Raw genomic sequence first — 18,776 nt, forward strand, 5'->3', positions numbered from 1 at the left:
ATATGATGTCGTAGATAAAACACACACACACATTTTTTAAATCTTGAGAAGAAACAATGATTTTATTTATATATAAGTTATACACCACTAGTGTTACTTAGAATACATTTAACAAAAAAAGGTAAACGTTTCATGTTTCAAATCAAAAAAAGACCAACAATGTTAAACTTCTGAGTATCTCTGCTCCTTATGTGTGACACAGTGGGACGCCTCATTAAAATAATTCAAATACTCAACAAATTACAATGAGAGTAAAAGCAGAAACGACATCAGTTCCTTTATCACCAGCATCACAAACAAATCAACACAACCCCCATCATCATCATTTCAGTTCTCCTGTTTGATTAATCATATTAAGTCTAAATCAACACAAGTACATTAGATTACATTTCATGGTAAACTTCCCTTTAAGATATTGAATGCTGCATGTGCCTACCACCAATCATAACTGTAAGCATCTTGGTAAAATCTTAACAGGGGAGTTACTGCTATTGCCAAAGTATGGAAACAGCTTCTCAGTGAAGTTGACTTTGAATAAGTATACCTGTGTGTTAGTGTTGGCATCAGTGAAGAACAGATGTCCTTTGTTCCAGTCCAACAAAACTCTGATCCTCTGGAGCTTCGTCATCACTGAAAGAACGACCGGTTTGCCTGATGGGAAGTAGACTTTATAACTCCCTTTAGAGAATCCAATTCTCCACATTTCAGACCATATACTCCCTTTCCTCTTGACGGACTCTTTTGCCACACCCAGAAACCAGGCTGTACTGTCTCCAACCTCAACGACCCAGATGTGAATCCCTGAGTTAAAACCCTCAGAGCCCAGAACAGGGTTAAGGGAATCAAACCTCTCTGGATTATCAGGACGCTTCTGTGTCTGTCCTCCTCTCACACTGGTCAGATCTTCAGACAGGATGAGTTCTGGATGAGCAGTGTTTGGGTCCAGAATCACAGGAGTGTAGGAGACCATGTCCTTCATCTTGTTCCAGATGTTGAAGGTCAGGTTGCCCAGGTGTTTGGCCTCGTCTATCAGAGCTCCTGAGAGCAGCTGTGGATCCTCCAGCAGGGGGCGCTGCTGGACTCTTTCCACTGCAGCCTTGTAGTTGTTCAGGAATGAGACGTCTTCAGCTCTCAGCTCGTCCTCTGTGGCTCTGACTGTGTCTGAAAGAGCTGCCATCTCTCTGCTCAGAGCCTCCATCTTCTCCTTCATCATCTGACTCTTCTGCTCCTCTTCCTCCCTCAGTGCAGCCATCCTGGCCTCCTCTTCCTCCTCTAGAAACTGGTGAAGCTTCTTAAACTGCTCCTTAATCTGCCTCTCTGTGCGTCAGGCCTGGACCTTCATGTGTTCTGCTGTTTGATCACAGTTTCCTTTAACTTGTTCAAAAAGCTTCAGTTTCTCTTTTAAGAGCTTCAGGGATTTCTGGATCTCCTCCTTGTGATCCTGTACAACTTCATTGATGGGTTTGAATGTGTGGTTGTTGTGTTTTTCTGAATCTCTGCAGACGAGACACACCGGCTGCTGATGGTCCAGACAGAAGAGTCTGAGTTTCTCAGAGTGCAGACTGCAGAGAGGCTCTGAAGCTCTCTGATCTCTCTCCCGTATGAAGGACTCACACAGGTTCTTTAACACCAAACTAACAGGTGGATCAGTTCTTGATGATCTTCTGTTACAAACTGGACACTCACGTGTTTGTTTCTCTGTCCAACAGTTCTTCAGACAGTCTCTGCAGAAGCTGTGGCTACACGACAGGACAACAGGATCCTTGAAGATGTCCTGGCACACAGGACAGGAGAGATCATGCTCTAGCACAGAAGTAATTGTGTTTCTGTAAACAAGCAGCCAGAGAAAATACACTGGGAGACAATCTGCTGTAGTTTCTCTCCCTCTCTCTTAAAGTTTAATCTTCTAATCGTTTTTCCTCAAACTTGCATTCAACCAGCATCAACTCGACATCTTAATATTCCAGTATTTCAGTCTTGTAGCTGTGCTCGTTCAGTAGAAGTGGTTATAACCCTAACGGAAACTAAATAACGGAAATACCGAAAATAAGCTTTATTTGCATTACCTAAGAGGGCGGGCTCTAGCCCTAATCAACTCACGTCTGATTGGCTGGCTGAGGACTTCCTGTCTGCACTCAAGGACAACTTCCGGTTATGGCCGCTCCGCTTCATAAGGTGATAAAGTCTCTTCGTTTTTTTCGCCTCTAAATGCTAATTAGTCAGAGACGCCAACTCACAAGGAAGACTATATTTTTGTAGCCGAGGGTTATGTTGGGCTTATACTTTATAATAGTAATACAATAATAAACATGGGGCTCCGTAGTCTGCACCAAGATGGCAGCAACTTTATTCTCCTTCCGTTTTATCCTTCACAATAAGAGCCCCAGACACATAAACTGGAACACTGCTTCCTAGAGAGCTCTTAACGTAACTCAACACAATGGTTTACATTTTTATTATATAAATAGTAATATATAATATTAAATTAAAGTCAATGCGCAGTCCTCCTATAGGTCCTCCTATCTCTTCCCAGGACATTCCTTCAGCAACAAAACACTTTATTACCAAGTATGTTACACATACAAGTCATTTGGCTTGATGTTTGGTGCGTGACAATAAACACAGTGCAATATATGATGGGATGGTTGTGAGTCACCAGTATGAATGAAGAGAACCCCCAAAGATTAGGTACGTTTTTTTTAAGTGAAAACTTTGTTTCTTCTTCTTCTTCTTTGCTCTCCTATTAACTATCTAACGACCCCTCACATTTGTCTCGTGACCCCTTAGAGGGGCCCGACCCCGAGACAGGAAGCCTCTGCCTGCCCTCCATTTGAACTGTACAGTTTATTAAAAATGTAAAACCAGCTCCGACCCCGAGCAGCTACAACAGTAAAATGCTGCTTACACATTAATACATCACTATTAAACATCTGAATAATGTCATATCACTATCCTGCTGTTGAGTACTTTTACGTTTGATAATTTAAGTGTATTTAGCTGATAATACTTCTGTACTCTTGCGTATTTTAAATGTATTTATGTTATTTTAAATGTTGTACTTGTAATTGGAGTATTTTGACATTGTTATATTGGTACTTAAGCAAAGAATCTGCAGAGTCAGACAGTCAGACCACATGACGCACTACACTTTGTTAATGTGAAGCTCTCCAGTCCACATTTAGAGAAGCCCCCCAAAGAATGTACTTAGAGTGGTCTGCTGCGCCCGCTGATGGTGCAGAGTGGAAGTGCAGCTGGTGCAACACGAGTGCGACACAGCTGACACACACACACACAGATTTGTGCAGAGTCACTGTGATGTGGCCTTTGAATCACTGAACAGCTGCCACACTGAGAGCTTATCTCCTTCAGTATCTGGGTGTGTGTGTGTGTGTGTCTGTGTGTAACGATGACTAAGTGCCTTAGATGTGACTCACCTGTCAGTGAATCTGACTCTACCGACCTGGAGGAAACAATCTGATCTCAACACAATAATAACGGATTTACGAGAGAGAGAGAGAGAGAGAGAGAGAGAGAGATTCAAATCCCTTTCCTTCCACCTCTTGCCCATGGGCATCAGGTGAGGAAAAGAAAAGAGAGACGAGGCTGAATAAAAGGAGGAGATAGAAAGAGATTAGTACTCTTTTAGTCTCCTTCCGTCTCTCCTCTCCTCTCTCGCCTGCTGCTGTTGACATTAGATATGTTCAACTTTGACCTAGATCTTGGAGAGACTGTTTTTTACTCAGTCTACTTTGTGTATAATAATCATAATACATCCTTGCTGTTCTTATTATTAGTAGTATAAAAGTCCATTTCCACCAAAATGATACAGGTAAACGTAAGAGATATACACATGAATCAAGATTATGAGATAAAACTCAAAATGAAGCATCCATATCTCATTTTATTTATTTTGATCATGCCCCCCCCCCCCCCCCCCCCTGATCGTGAGGGTCAAACATGGAGGATGAAGTATAAGTTAATGTGGTACTTTTCTTTTGTTGAGTGTAAGTTGATTGTTTGATACCCACTCCAGAAGAAGGTGGCGGTAAATAAGCTTGATGCCAACTGTCAGAAAAGCAGAAGAAGAAAAAGAACGGGGAGGAGGAGAAGGAGAAGGAGAAGAAGAAGAAGAAGAAGTTAACTTCACGGTCCAAACTTAGTTATTTGTGTTAACGTTAAATACTAACGTCTGTATAAACGTTTATAATCGTTCAATAGTTACTCACGTCCAGTTTATTTTGGACTTTTAATTTAAACTCTCAGCCGCCATTAGTCCGCTGGAAGCTACCATCGATAGCAGCTCTGTGTGCTAGCATATTATATACAGTGTATGTATGTGAAATCTGCCTTCAAGGGTCCGAAGAAACTCACATCCAGAGGTTGAAGGATGTGAGACGTATGTGGTGGCAGGCACAAGAGAATGACCCCCTCCCTCTGTTTATATATATATATATATATAAACAGAGGGAGGGGGTCTCTGGTGTTACAGGAGATCTTGGTTCTTGGTTTCTAAGAAGGAGTTTTCAAGGGTCCTAAGAGACTCCTTCCAGAGGGTGAAGGATCGGAGACTGGTGGTGGCTGGGTTCAGGAGGTGTGGCCTCTACCCTCTGGACCCAATGGCCATCAACTGGTCACGGGTCATGCCGTCCGGGCCGCGGCGTGGGGCCTCCGCCAACTCCATCGGCATCTTCCTGGGCTGCGCCTGATGTTGCCCTCCCCTCCCAGCATCCCCTATCTCCAGCCCCTATCCCCAATCCCCAGAACCAACCCCCACCTGCCCCTCCTCCTCCCAATCCCTACATCACCCATCCCCTGGTAACATCAGGCCGGATAACAGTAGACCTGGCCCACCTCCTGGCCGAAATAAACTACAACCGCAACACCGGCAAGATCAGGAGGAACATCACCAAGGCCAGGTTACTGACAGCTCAGGAGATGTCCGACGTCATCGTGGAGGCGGAGGATAGTGCTGCAAGGCGGGAGGCCCAAGCGGAGACACCGGCCCGGCAGCCACTTCCTCTACCCTGTCTGGCGGCTTTCGCCCCAGCCGCAGAAGACCAGTGTCCCTCGGGTCTACTACAGCCACCAGCTCCGGACTTTCCATCGCCGGTCCCTCATCCCGCTCTGCCCCCTCTTGTGCCTCCCACGGTCCCCCGCTGCCTGCCAGCAGGACCACAACATCACCACCAAGCCTGCCTGCTGAGGAACACCGCCACCTTCCCCCGTCTCCTGGTCAGCGCATACCTATTTAGCATTTGAATTCACGTATAAATCAGAATTTATTAACTATTGTTACGCATAAACATTATTATGAGTGTGTATTTTAGTGTTGTAATAATAAAATATGATTATTATTTCAGAGCCTTCAACATCGGCTGCGGGAAGTGGCCTCTATGGGTCCCAAACTCCTTCCTCTCCCTCCCACTGTAAATGCTTTAAATAATCTGAAAATATATATATATATATTATAACATGATGGTGATATTAGCCATGATGAAGAGTCACCAAAGCATGGTTATGCTTTTTCTGTTATTTATACAGCCTCCCAACCTGCAGAGACCCGACCATGATCATCCAGCTCCTCGTCTGCTGGACCCACGACATCCACCGGTAGTGTACTTAACGTAAACTTTCATCGTATGCCAACCCATGGGACGAGGAGCTGGATAATGAAGAGGATTATTTTAAATGGCATTTGTGTCCGGATTTTAATATAATTTTTGATTTTGTTTGGTTTATTTTTAAATAAATGTTTGCATAGAACATTTCAATCATTTGCACAAGTTATTTTTCTTTCACTTTAACAATATAGCTTTTTAATCATGAATACTTGTGTTTTTAGTTGTAATAGAACTCTTACTCTGCACTGTGTGTTATGATAGTATTTATATACAATATGTGTACATAATTGTTAAATTCCATGCATCAGCTGGTGTTTTGCCAGTGATTGACATGAGAAGAGTTTAACAAAACATCCAGCAGGTGGTGGTATACACTCAAACGGAAATTAAGGAGCTTTTATTGCACAATTTGGAGTTGTTGAAGCGTGATATCTTATTGTGAAGGACAGAACCACGTTCCCGGATGTGTTGACAGCATTGATTGTAACTTTGGCGACCCTGTAACAAGCGAATATCCCCGAAAAACCAGGATGGAAGTTTAGACGGATTAGGCCAATCGCGTCGCACGGCTAATTCACCGGCGTTAGCATCGTTTTAACGACTCTGGTAAAGGAAAAGCGAACTTTAATAATTACAACGATATTTAGTTCGAAAGGTACGAGGTTAAACTTTAGTTTAACACTATTAAATCAACTGAAAACATTGCACGATCATTTTTATCAATATTTTAAGTGTATTTTATTGGAACGTTAGCTAAGGACTGTCCGGTTCGGGGTACAACTCCGTTAACTTTTAGCTCACCTGTTAGCTCACCTGTTAGCGGTTTTTCCTGACAACATGTCGGGCTTTAAACTTCCCTCCACTCCTCTGGAGCTTCTGCGTTTGTGCTGCTGTCTGCTGACGTTGTCTGGAATAATACTTGGACATGAACACGGTGAGAAAGTTGTATAAAACATATCAAGTGACACCCTCAATAGTGAAGCTAACGTTAGCTAACTAGCTAGCTTCCTGTTTAGCTAGCGACCGTCAGTTTCTCTGCTTCATTTGATGCTCATCAGACTGTTTTAAAGTCAATATAATAAAGATAACTGAATGTCTTTAACTCTCTCTTTAAGACTTATTATTCTGACTTTGTGAAATAGTTAAATCAGACAAATGTATAAAATAAACAATAGTATTGGCAGCAAAGGGCTAAATAAAGTTCAATTACACAGCTGCTCCCCTTATTAATAACTGTATTAATAAGAAACTCAAAACACACTGACTGACTTATTAAATCATTTTGACTCCTCTGTTGAGAAGGTTTATAATTGTATATTTGTGTTAATACATCTGCATTGTGTTCTATTGATGTGTATATCACTACAGTCTGTACATGTATGAAGGCCTCTGTCCCAGGGCCCTCGCCTCAGAACAGGAAGTACTGCAAAATATACTTTACCAGGGAACCGATAACTCCGGCCCTTATCGATACTCCGGGTTTTTCCTACTCTTATCAATTCACGTTTAGAACCGGGTATCAATGTTGGACAACTGTTGACCCTTCACACCCTCTCATCACAGCTGCTTTCACTCGTTGTTGTGATGTTTTTCTTGTGTTTAAGTGCTGTTCAGACACAAATGTGCAGTTAATTTCAGCCTTTTAAAGATGGTTCTGGACTTTCTCGATTTAAACGTGATGATTAAAATGTGCTTTGTCTTTCAGGGACGGGTGTGAAAGTGTTGGTCAAAGAAGGGAGTGATGCCATTCTGCCGTGTTCCCTCGACACCAAGCAGGACATCACAGCAGCTTTCTTCAACTGGCAGAAAGCTGCTGAGAAAGATGAACGTCAGAAGGACGTTTTCTTTTACGATGCAGATGTTCGTTACAACAACGGCAAAGCTGGTCAGAGTGAGCAGTTCAGAGGACGAGTCTCACATTTCCAAGATCAACTGAAACACGGCAACGCCTCCGTAATCATCACAAATACCAAGAAGACCGACGGCGGAAACTACACCTGTGCCTTTCCACTTCTTCAGCCACCTCGCACTTTCTCCATTCAGCTTGTTGTTGGTGAGTACTTTAATCGAACCGCTAATCTTAAATGTACTTTTGGTTTCTCTAGCTGTCGTTCAAGGTTTGAGCCCCACAAATTGACGACTCCTCTGGTTGTATAGAAGTCTATGAGGAAATCTATGAGTGTCAGGTTTGATGAGTTATATCATTTCAATTTAACCTGAAACATGGAGCTGTGATCAGCTGTGATCAGCTCCTCCGTCATCAGACACAGACGTCGCTTCACGTGAAGCTTCTGAGGACGTCTCATGTCTCTTAAAACATATTTCCTCTCTCCTCGCATGGTTTCCTCCATGCATCCCTGGTGGGAGGGACTAAGACGCAAGGAAAGGACACAAGTGAGGGAAACGGGGATGCAATTAAGAGACTTGGGATGTGCCCCATGTCACTCCTCCTCAGTCCAGATATGGTCACTTCCTGTAAAAAAACAAGATGGTGACGGCCAAATTGGACTTGCAATAAATCCAGTAGTTTGAAGATGTTTTCACACATGAATATAAAATAGATATTAGAGATGAATTATGAGCTGTTTAGCTTCCTAACACGAGCTCTAAGCACACTATAATACATCAGTAAAACTAATAGTGAAAAGATATTTTTTTTATTTTGTGTTTTTATGCAAATCACCACCATAGAAGACATAAAGTAAAAAGATAAATATTAAGAATATTTGATGGTTTACTGACTTCAGAGCGGTTGAATAGTCTGGACTCTTGTAGACCAGCTGCTATAACAAAGCAAAGCTAAGAAAACGATGCGCATCGGCCAATATGGATCATCAACCATCACCAATGTTCCTATTTGTCTTTCAGAGCTCCTCTTTAAGGACCGGTCAGGAGAAAGCTCAGGTGAGCGATGATGTCACTGATCATCATGTGTGAAGTGTGTGCTGTAGACCTCCGTCTCATTCAGAACCTCCATCTTCTCTATTGTTTCATTGGTCACATTTGAAGCAACTATTCTTCCAAAAGTCTGCTCATTAATCACCACTGACACCATTTATGAATCATAATAACAGAGGAGCCTGCACAGAATACCCAGAACCCCCTGGAGAGTGATATTAATACATCGTTTGTGTTTATTCACGTCGCGGTGGAGATCCACCGTGTTGGGATCTGTCACGAGGATTCATACAATTATTTATATCTATAAGATCAGGGACCAATAACCAAACTATGAATTAAGTCTCATAATTAGTATTCACTCACAATGTCAATAGTCAAAGTACTGTTCCACATTCAGAGTGAACAGTGAAGGTTTGAATTTGAGCACAGGCCACATATCAGCTATCATCACAATACACATGCACAGAGTAATCACAGACAGCTGCGCTCTGAAGTATAACAGAGTTTATTAAATGTCAAACAATATCTAAAACTAACAACTGCTAACCCATTACCATTATCTAAACTCAACAAACAATCTTTAGAGAGAGAGAGAAACTGTCTAGAAACTACCCAGACAGACAATGCGGATGTAATCTTGTACGTCGCCACTCGAGACCAGAATGGAGACCGCGTCTACATACCACGTGTGTCTAAGATGGGGAGCAAAACCTGTTGGTTCGTGAAATAACTTTACTTTATCAAACCCGACTGGAAAACTCAGATTCGTCCAGTTCTGGTCTTTTTAACTGATAAAGTCACAATAACCAACTTCACTCGCTGTGACTGATGTAACACAACACTATTACAGCAGCATGGAACACAACAGTGGTTTCTTCACAGCGCTAACGGAACTCGGCGGTCCATGAACACACACAATAACACGTTAACAATCCAGTAAACTTAGAACAGAACGAACAAGGTAATAAACACATGATGGCCTATCTCTGTCGATGTGGTTCTTCGAGGGTCCGGAGCTTCAAGCTGTGCGGCGATAAAGACTTCTCGTTTCTCTGTTCTTCACTCACTTAAACACAATTTCTACAGTTGTCCTTAATAATCTGTAGTTCATACTTTGTTCACAGTTGCAACTCCGAAGCCATTCGTCACAACACTTGATGCCGCAGAGGACTGGGCGCTGTTGGAGTGTGAGGTTCGAGGTGCTTCTCCAAGACCTGACGTAGAATGGCAGGACGGTGATGGAAACAAACTTCCTGCTGAGGAACCACAGGCCTCAGAGAGAGGAGGCAGCTACGACATCACTCTGAACATCACCGTGACCATGACGGACCGCTATCGCTGTGTAGTCAAGCAGGAAGACATCAAGCACAGGGTTACCTCTGAGGTCTTTGTGCACATCAGTGGTGAGACTTCATTGTTGTTCACGTCTTATTAGTTTCAAAGGAGTTTAACTGCTGCTTTGTGTCGTCTGTGTGCTGAACATGAGATGCAGTTACATTTTCTTTTTGTGACGTGTTCCAGAGAAAGTGTGTGAAGACTCATCGACCAAAGTGGCCATCGGATGGTTGGCTTTAGGAGTTGCTTTAGGAGGTCTCATTGTTCTTGCAGTTCAAGCTCTGCTTGTATTTGTGAAGTGGATCACAACACGCCGCAAGAACAGTAAGTTTATATAAAATATTCTATCGGTGTGTCCATAATGTGCCGACATCAACACAACAGATGCTCTGATAGTGTGTCGGCTCAATGCTTCTGGTGGTGCTTGTAATGTTTCAGGTCTCAATATAGCAGCTAAAATATTGGCAACAACTAACAAACTACTTAATCATGTTTTATAGTTGGAGAACATAAGTTTGTCTTAGTTTTAAGAGTCAAATAGCTTCATTTGATGGAACAGCAGGTTTTAATCGGATGTTTATCATAATTCTGTAGATGCTGAGATCGTCGTATATGTTTGAACATGATTCATTTAGCTTTTATCTAAAGAGACTTACAATAAGTGAATTCATCCACAACACACAGTACAACCTAAACATTGCAGAATGCAGGTACATCAGACAGAGAGGGTTCAGTATGAACAGATGTAGAGTTTCTGCTGTTCTACGATTAAAGGACTAGTTAACCAGCACAGCAGAGACGTTTGACACATAAATACTAACGTATAAAAGTACGTTCCCCGAGAAGTGAACTGCACACGTTTTCACCGGTTTAAGATGAAATGACTTCATGAGAAACTGTTCAATCCACTAGTACGTGTTTGAAAGCAGACTTTTAAAAGGTACAAATAATTTATATATTTTTGTGTGGATCACCAAAATAATTTAAGTTAACTTCATGTAACGTATACAATCATTTCTGTGCTGCAGGTCGTCACCGGCTGGTTCACCTGGAACAAGCTCTGCTTAACAGGGAAACCTCTTTGAGTAACAAGGAAATCAGTCCATGTAATGTGCCTCCAGGTCCGGCTCCGGAGCCAGCAGAGGCTCTATAGCGACTGTGGCTCAGTGGAGAGCGGGTCGTCCTTCAATCAGATCATCAGCGGTACAATCCCAGGTTCACCTGGTCAGGGGGTACATCCCACATGTGTCCTTGGGCAAGAAGCCCGTAGCCTACGGTTAGTGAATGTTGGGCCTTCTGTTAGTCCCGATGGGTAACCATGCCAATGCTTCTTGTTATTGAGAACCAGAATTGGTTAATAGTATTGCGAAAAATTGAAATTATTTAAAATATAACATTTATATATATATATATATTTTTTTTTTTTTTAACTTATTTTGTAAATGAAATGTAAGAATTATCACATTGGCTGTTCATATTCATGTCTATTTGTTAACTTTTTTTTTTTTACTTTTTTACATTGTGTACTGTGACTTTGTCATGACTTCCTTTTAGCATTCTTTACTATGACTTTTTTTTTTTTTACACACTGAACTTTATTACACTGTTTTCAAGCTCCACCTTTCATGAACCCATCCCGACTGCCTTTCGCTTCGTGGGCTCAATCATTGCCAAAGACCTCACAAGCACGGGATGTACCTGGAACTTTATGCACATTCCATGGACACAACCTTGAAATACCTGCGCAGCTGTTACGGCCTTCCTTTAGAAAAGATATATTGTAAATAACTTTCATATTTTTTTCAGTATTGTTGTCAATCGAGTTTATTTTATTCATGTTTCTACACTGTGGGTTCTCACTTGTTTGTCTTTTTTTCACTACTGCATTAATTGTCCTTGTATATAAAAAGTTTATTGTAAAAACATGGATTATACTGTTACCAACATTGTAATTAAAGTCATAGTATGCCAAACAATTTAATAAATCAAAATTGTCACCATACTATGACTTTAATTGTGCTTCATGTTGCTCAGCAGGAAATGTTCATTTGCTTAAAATTCGATATTAAAGTTTCAACATAAAATTGTCCTCTAAAGCTCAAAGAAGGAAAAGTTCATCCCAGAAATCACTAAAAGTTAATTATGTGGTGAGAGTAAATACAGGACACAAAAAAAACAGAACCACCAGAATCAATGAATCATTGTTATTATTGATCCCACAGCGAACGTCAAAAGATGAAGACATTTGTACATTCTGTTGGTTCATGTCGTCCAAACATCCGTTTTGTCCTTCAAACAGGAAGTTCACTGCATTTCCTCCGTTCGAAGTTTTTCTACAAAAATATGACGAGTGACGACAATCGTGTCATATCTGATCAATAAATCAACAAAAGTACAATCAGGATATGTATACATCTTTTATATAGATTTAGATCTCTCCCAGGAATAGAAGCACTAACACACACACACAGGGGTCCAATATCAGAAGGCATATTTTCTGTGTCAACAATATTAACACTTGAATCAGCTGCAGGAAATCTCTAAATACACAGAAAAGCTTCTCTGAGAACGGACCAGGAGAGTTGACCAGAGACCGGACTGCATTTCCCAGAATGCAGCTGGCAACTCATCCAGAACCAGCAGGGCTGTAACCAGGCCCTGAGCTTAGCTTCAGTAGAGACCGAACACATGTTCAATGAGTATTTAAGAAAAACACTAAATTATATTTAGTGATTTAACTGAAAACACATTTTTCTTTGAATGTCTTCTTTACACATTCAGGGATTTTCAAACTTAAGTTTAAATAAATTGTAGCTAAATTTAACAAAAAGTACTTCTTTTAGCTTTTCAAATATAAAATATATTTTGATTTTGGACGGTTCGGTCAAAACGAGACGTACATCTTGGGCTCTGGGATGTTTTTTTTTACTATTCTCTGATATTTTATAGAAGAAAATAGTTCATATATAATAAAAAGAATGATTAGTTGCAGCTGTGGTGAGCTCCTGTCGTTGAGGTCGACACTCGGCGGCAACTTCCGAGAGGCAACACGTCTTTTACCGGATCTCAAACGTCCTTAGTCAGCGTGAAACGTTTGGGAGACGCTGATTATTTATAATCAGGATGATTTAAGAAACATTCAAATTAAGATTTCCTTCTTTAAGTGGACTTATAAGAACCTTTAAAGCTGCGTTGATTGAATTAACGCGTGTTGTCAGCAATGAGCAACAGAACTAATCAATCACTGAAGATGTCCGACTTCACGGCACTAAATATGTAAATGTGTGACGTCAGCGAGGAAAAGGAGGAGAGGAGCTAAAACATCAAAGAAGAGATTTATGAGACAAACCTAAATAGTTGACCAACTTGGAACAGGACCCAAAATAGAACCAGCTACTGGAGCCTGAACCAAACCCTCCCGTAGATAAATAGTTTAATTTAAAGTCAAATATAAACTCACCGTCCTGGACTCTGATTGGCTGTAAGCCGTTTGGTTTTTCTCCAGTTCAAATGCTGACTAAGCAGATTTTCAGTGATTCTTCAGCTGAATGTAAACACTCGAACAACGTCAATTTCTAGCAGTGTCTTTATTAAACATGGATGTTTGTCTCTGTAGAAGCAGAAAGACATCGCAGATCTTTTAAAGTAAATCAGAGACGACAGAATCAAAGCTCCTCCAGCAGATGTTGGGCCACATGTGCAGTTCAAACTGCTACAATAAATAATCACAGCTGAAACACTTTCACAACCTTCTAAAATATGAATCAATAGTGAAAATGATCGATAGTTGAAGCCTTAAAATCAAATTCAAGAGACACGTCGGCTCCCTGAAATTAATTTAAACATTCTGTACCAACGGCTCTGGTTATTTATTGTCATCTTAACGTGTTCGTACCGATGCATCAGTGGCTCTTGTACAGTTTGTCCAATAACTCTCGATCACAATTCTAAGATTAAAGTTTCTTTATTAAAATAAATGTTTGTGCTTTAAAGCAAATATCAATATCTATAGTTCTGTGGTATCAGAGAGTTCCTCTATGTCTTCCAACATGTCGTCGTGTCCGATGTTACCGATAATAACCGTCACACATCTGGACGTCACCAGCTGCTTCTCATAGCCCGCTATGCTCTCAGTAATCATGTCTTAAACAACAAAGTTGCCTCTAAAAGTGACTGCTGCCACCCGAAGGTGAAGATGTGACTCGTCTTCAGTTCAAACGTCCGTACGGGGCACAGGAAGTGAGCAACCTCTCAGGTGCTTTCACCGCTGTTTCTGTTCCAACATATTTACAAACTACAGACAGTTTTACTCCAGAGATGACCAAACCAACGATGACCCCACCCACACACACACACACACACACACACCATGGTTCAACCACGTGACACAGCGGAGCTACAGGACTAATGACTAAACGCCACCCTCCTGGGAGTCGAGGCAAAAAAGCAAAATCAAACACACCCGGGACCGAAAAAGAGGACGCGAGACACTAACAGCTTCCTGTCCGGCTCGTTAAGAAGCCTCCAAACGATCGACAGCTCTATCGGTAAGACTGCGTCACACAAACAAACGTAATGAAAATATGAACCAAAAGAAAAAGGCAAAAGGAAAATGAAATGACGACAAAGTCTCAAAAAAATGATTAAAAACAAACTAAACGGCCTAAAAAGGAAGCAGATCTTTAGAAAATAAAATAAGACACGTGGAGTTCCAGCGATGATTGAGCTCCACAGTTCGTGTTTAACAGGAAGTCTGTGCTGACGACCACAGCGGCCTCATTTGTGATTGGCTGGAGCCGGCAGGAGAGGGGCGGAGCGATCGTTGGTGAGGGTCCTTTTGAGCCTCACCGCTCTGATCTGGTTCAGCATGTCCCCCCCACCTTCCTGGGGCGGCGGCTCCGGGTACTGGTCCTGGTCCTGGTCAGAGGGCGGAGGAGCCTGGGGCTGGTAGTGAGCGCTGTGGCCCAGACCGGAGGGCTCTGCCTGGGGCGCGGAGGCCTGGAGCTGGGCCTGCTGCTGCTGCTGCTGCTGCTGCTGGTACAGCCTCTGTTTCTGCTGCTGGTTCAGCTGCTCTTGTTGGTGTTGCAGCTGAAGCAGCGACTGTTGATGTTGCAACTGTTGCTGCAGATGCAGTTGCTGCTGCTGCTGGTATTGCTGCTGAATCTGGAGTTGCTGGTTGTGCTGCTGCAGCTGATTGCGTTGCTGATGATGATTAAGATGTTGGTTGATGTGCTGCTGTTGCTGTAGTTGCTGCTGTTGTTGTTGGTGGTACTGTCTCTGCTGTTGCTGCTTGGCGTTGCCGCCCTCTGGCGGCAGAGTGGGCACGGTGGGCACAGGCACCGGGATGGGCATCTGACCCGGGACCAGCTGGTAGTACGGTGAAGAGGAGGGAGGCAGAGCGCTGAGGCTCTGCGTGGAGGTGCACAGTTTACTGTGACCTAAACCTCCGACTCCTACGGCGGCCGGCACCGCGAACACGTTCTCGTCGCTGCCGCCGTTTCCCGCGAGCGCTTTGAGGGGAACCTGCGGCGTGCAGATGGGGATGGGAACCCCCCCGCTGATCGTGCCCCTGCGGTACGCCGGCTTGGACGACGGCTTACGCCGGATGGTCGCCGTGTGCGACGGCGGCTGGTAGGCCGACCTGCCGGAGAACTCGGGCTCGGCCAGCAGGCTGACGGTGGAGGAGGGCCGCTTGGACTGGGCGAACTTCCTGTACTGGAAGCTGAGGTCGGAGTTCCTCGGGATGGTGGAGGACTTGTCGAAGTCCGACTGGCCGCCGCCGTGAGAGACGTGGTGCAGGGAGAAGGAGTCGGCGTCTCCGTGGAGGGAGATGGACTCGTAGTCGACTGGAGAGAGACGACAGGAAAATATTAAGACTTCTATTTCTGATCCTGATGATGTTTGATAAGTGATTTCAGAAGCAGCAGACACACACACACACACACACACCCACACGCACACACACACACACACACACACACACACACACACTTAAATAAAACAGACGTCTCTTTATTGGAATGACGTAAAACCTTATGAATTCATGAAAAGGTCAAACACACACACGATGAGGAAGATGAAATAGACAATGTTTTTGGTTTTCAGTTTATTTTGATTTCAAAGTCTCTTTTTCAATATTTAACATTCATTTATTATTATTATCTATTTATTATTTTAACATAAGAGAAGTGCGTTAGCTGTCAACAGTAACAAAAGGATGATTTAAATAAAGGAAGTTAAGTTTAGACAGACACTCAGACAGACTCTCAAACAGACAGCTGGTCAGAGACCTACCATAGAGGGGAGGCTCTCTCCTTACAGCTGGAAGAGAAGGAAGGAAGTTTAGAAAAACACAAAACTACTGAGAGAACACAACGGAGAACCGGAGAGGAGAACCCAGAGACACTGAAGAACACAGAACGAGTGACGGAGATGACCGACAGGTCAACAGAGTCAGAGTTATCATCCAAACAAAAACAGCAGAAACAAGAGGAGAGCCCAGAGGTTCAGCCATACAGATGATTTACTCCAAAATAAACATTCATATCTCATTTCTGTGTTTGTTGGTGAATCACACAGGGCTCCACATTAACGCTCGCCCTGCTGTTAGCGGTTAGCTGTAAGCGGTTAGCAGCACAACGCTGCTTGGCTAAATAACGGAGCTAACAGCATAGCGACATTTGGAACAACTAGCTCAATGGGTCACATGTTAGAGTGTTATTAGTTCCCATCAGGCTGCTCAGAGTCTCTCTGGAGCTCAGTCATGCTAATGACGGAGCTAACAGCTAACGTTAACGGAGGCTCCATTGAGTTACATTGTGGTGCGTTCAGGCTCCAAACTAATGAAAATAAGTATTACAACGTTATCATGATGTGTTCAGATGTCTGTCAGTGTGTATGTGTGTGTGTGTGTGTGTGTGTTGTGCTCACTGTGTGTGTGTATGGTGTCCTCAGAGCAGGACGGGGTGGTGGTCTGGGTGCTGTATCCACTGGAACAGTGCAGAGAGTCCCTGCTGCTCCTCGGGGCGTCCGAATTCAACGCACCCAACGTCAACGCCAGCTGATCCCGGGCCGAGCAAGACTGGGGTGGGGGGGGGAGAGAGACAGACAGACAGAGGAGGTGAGACTATAACGATTATTACAGTAAAGTTTAATTTATAAATTTATAAATAACATGACACGTTTTTACAGAATAAAACAGAGAGGAGAGAAGATGAGAGGAAACAAGGAGAAAGGATGTTTCCTCCTCTGGTCTTGTTTTCTCATCAGTTATTTCAACTCCGTCTTCAGTTATTTCGTAAAACTTAAAATAATTCTCTCCGTGTGTGTGTGTGTGTGTGTGTGTGTGTGTTACCTTCCCAGACGCAGACATGGCTCGAGCTCTCTCTCCGTGGTGGGGGGGGCCCAACAGGCCGTTCTCTGCCCCCCCGCGCCCCCCAGCAGCCAGCTGAGTGCAGGAGCCAACGACTTCCTGTCAAAAAGGAACCAATCAGAGTCACTCGAGCGTAAACGTCAACATAAAGTACAGATTACAATAAATAAGACGTCTTTATTACACATTATTAAATCATATTATTATTAAAACCACTCAGTTGACCAAATTATTTATGGTAATAATAATAATTTAATAATAATTTAATAATAATGAAATGATTGTGTACTGATTATTATATCATTCCAATAAAGCCACATTGAATTGAGTCACTGGTTGAGTTCATCGCTTCATCAAAACTCTGTAATGACGAGATCACAGGACACGACGACACCGACAGTTTTCTATCATTCTAAACTCAATATCTGTGGATTTTAAACTAAATGAGCAAATTAAAGAAATGTTTATGGGCTTCTTTGGACATTTTATAGATTAATCGAGGAAGTAGTTTGCTATTTAAAATAACATAAATAAAGACGCGTTTGAGGTCATTTAGGCCTCGTTTACACTCGTTGTTTTTAGTGTCTTGTACCCGGATGAGATTTAACACTTAAATCTTATCTTATATGTTAATGATGGTCAGTCCTCCTCCGGTCCACAAGGGGGCGGTGATTCATCTGAAACTGTTGGTGAACACCCAAAATCTAACTCGTGTTGCTCCCTTATGACTGCAGATCATTCAGTGGTTGAACTGATCAGGGATCAGATAAAGACAGATAGACAGACGAGTGTAAACGGGCTCTTTAGAAACCGTTGCATCATTTGTCCACAAGTTTATTTTCACACTAATGTTTTAGGGTTCTCATCAAACATGTTTGATAATGTTGTGCGTGTCATTATTAGATTTCTAAATATCAATATTATTCTCATAAATACAGTGATAATACTTCTAAGAGCTTTATTTAAGTGTAGAAAGAGACTTTAAAAAGAAAGCTGCAGATCACAGCGTGAAGTACGGAAATCAAATATTAATCAATTATTGACGATCTATTGAATGACTGTAAAGACGCCGCTATAAGTGTTACCAATAATGAATCAATGTATTACATTTATACTCATATCCGCACTTAGAGACAAACACAAAGTATCAGAAGAGTCAAAGACACAAAGCGACGGATTCATAAAGATTCAAACAGACGTAAAAACGCACCATAAACACACCAACAACCAGGCAAACAGACAAAACATCATCACTTTGTGGAAAAACACAAACGTACAAAGTTTTATGGAAAAGGACCAAGAATTAAATAACTTGAATGGGATGAAACCAGAGCTGGATTTAGAGGTATGTGAGGCTGGGTAGTGGATGAAGTCGGAGACATAAAGTCTGAAATCAAAAGGGAAGAAACACGAGGAATAAAACGAGTGGAAGAAACACGAGGAATAAAACGAGTGGAAGAAACACGAGGAATGAAACGAGTGGAAGAAACACGAGGAATGAAACGAGTGGAAGAAACACGAGGAATGAAACGAGTGGAAGAAACACG

General features: G+C 42.4%; 3 protein-coding genes and 1 pseudogene across 4 annotated transcripts in view; 2 read left to right on the forward strand and 2 right to left on the reverse strand.

The window, feature by feature from the left end:
- Positions 1 to 442: 442 nt before the first annotated feature.
- LOC116384909 (nuclear factor 7, ovary-like) lies at positions 443 to 2,830 on the reverse strand (annotated as a pseudogene).
- LOC116389435 (proline-rich protein 12-like) lies at positions 1,469 to 5,726 on the forward strand. The gene is made up of 4 exons (XM_031858156.1): positions 1,469 to 2,175; positions 4,490 to 5,232; positions 5,361 to 5,426; positions 5,542 to 5,726. Exons 2-4 carry the CDS (start codon positions 4,936 to 4,938, stop codon positions 5,626 to 5,628), a joined length of 450 nt encoding a protein of 149 aa, XP_031714016.1. The 5' UTR covers positions 1,469 to 2,175; positions 4,490 to 4,935; the 3' UTR covers positions 5,629 to 5,726.
- A 120-nt stretch (positions 5,727 to 5,846) lies between these two features.
- On the forward strand, positions 5,847 to 11,946 carry LOC116389359 (V-set and immunoglobulin domain-containing protein 1-like). Its single transcript, XM_031858035.1, has 6 exons — positions 5,847 to 6,555; positions 7,327 to 7,674; positions 8,490 to 8,525; positions 9,647 to 9,925; positions 10,044 to 10,181; positions 10,886 to 11,946. Exons 1-6 carry the CDS (start codon positions 6,459 to 6,461, stop codon positions 11,008 to 11,010), a joined length of 1,023 nt encoding a protein of 340 aa, XP_031713895.1. The 5' UTR covers positions 5,847 to 6,458; the 3' UTR covers positions 11,011 to 11,946.
- The window catches only part of mtss1 (MTSS I-BAR domain containing 1), a 23,058-nt gene continuing 14,264 nt past the window's right edge, over positions 9,983 to 18,776 (reverse strand). The window contains exons 8-11 of one of the 2 annotated variants that reach the window (XM_031857821.1): positions 17,212 to 17,328; positions 16,788 to 16,938; positions 16,152 to 16,178; positions 9,983 to 15,703 (exon numbers count right to left, since the gene is read on the reverse strand). In XM_031857821.1, coding sequence (XP_031713681.1) covers positions 14,634 to 15,703; positions 16,152 to 16,178; positions 16,788 to 16,938; positions 17,212 to 17,328 — 1,365 coding nt within the window. In that variant the 3' untranslated portion in view covers positions 9,983 to 14,633. The remainder of the gene's footprint in view (positions 15,704 to 16,151; positions 16,179 to 16,787; positions 16,939 to 17,211; positions 17,329 to 18,776) is intronic. The other variant, XM_031857913.1, reaches the window with a different exon arrangement.

This window comes from Anarrhichthys ocellatus, unplaced genomic scaffold, assembly GCF_004355925.1.
Source record: "Anarrhichthys ocellatus isolate YVR2014 unplaced genomic scaffold, GSC_Weel_1.0 scaffold1, whole genome shotgun sequence".
NCBI classification, from domain to species: Eukaryota; Metazoa; Chordata; class Actinopteri; order Perciformes; family Anarhichadidae; genus Anarrhichthys; species Anarrhichthys ocellatus.

Excerpts from the sequence above, each read along its gene's own strand:
- LOC116389435 (XM_031858156.1), top strand. The coding sequence starts at position 4,936 with ATGTCCGACGTCATCGTGGAGGCGGAGGATAGTGCTGCAAGGCGGGAG. Across the intron at positions 5,233-5,360 it reads CCACCTTCCCCCGTCTCCTG|AGCCTTCAACATCGGCTGCG; the intron begins GTCAGCGCATAC and ends TTATTATTTCAG. Across the intron at positions 5,427-5,541 it reads TCCTTCCTCTCCCTCCCACT|CCTCCCAACCTGCAGAGACC; the intron begins GTAAATGCTTTA and ends TTATTTATACAG.
- LOC116389359 (XM_031858035.1), top strand. The coding sequence starts at position 6,459 with ATGTCGGGCTTTAAACTTCCCTCCACTCCTCTGGAGCTTCTGCGTTTG. Across the intron at positions 6,556-7,326 it reads AATACTTGGACATGAACACG|GGACGGGTGTGAAAGTGTTG; the intron begins GTGAGAAAGTTG and ends TTTGTCTTTCAG. Across the intron at positions 9,926-10,043 it reads GGTCTTTGTGCACATCAGTG|AGAAAGTGTGTGAAGACTCA; the intron begins GTGAGACTTCAT and ends GACGTGTTCCAG.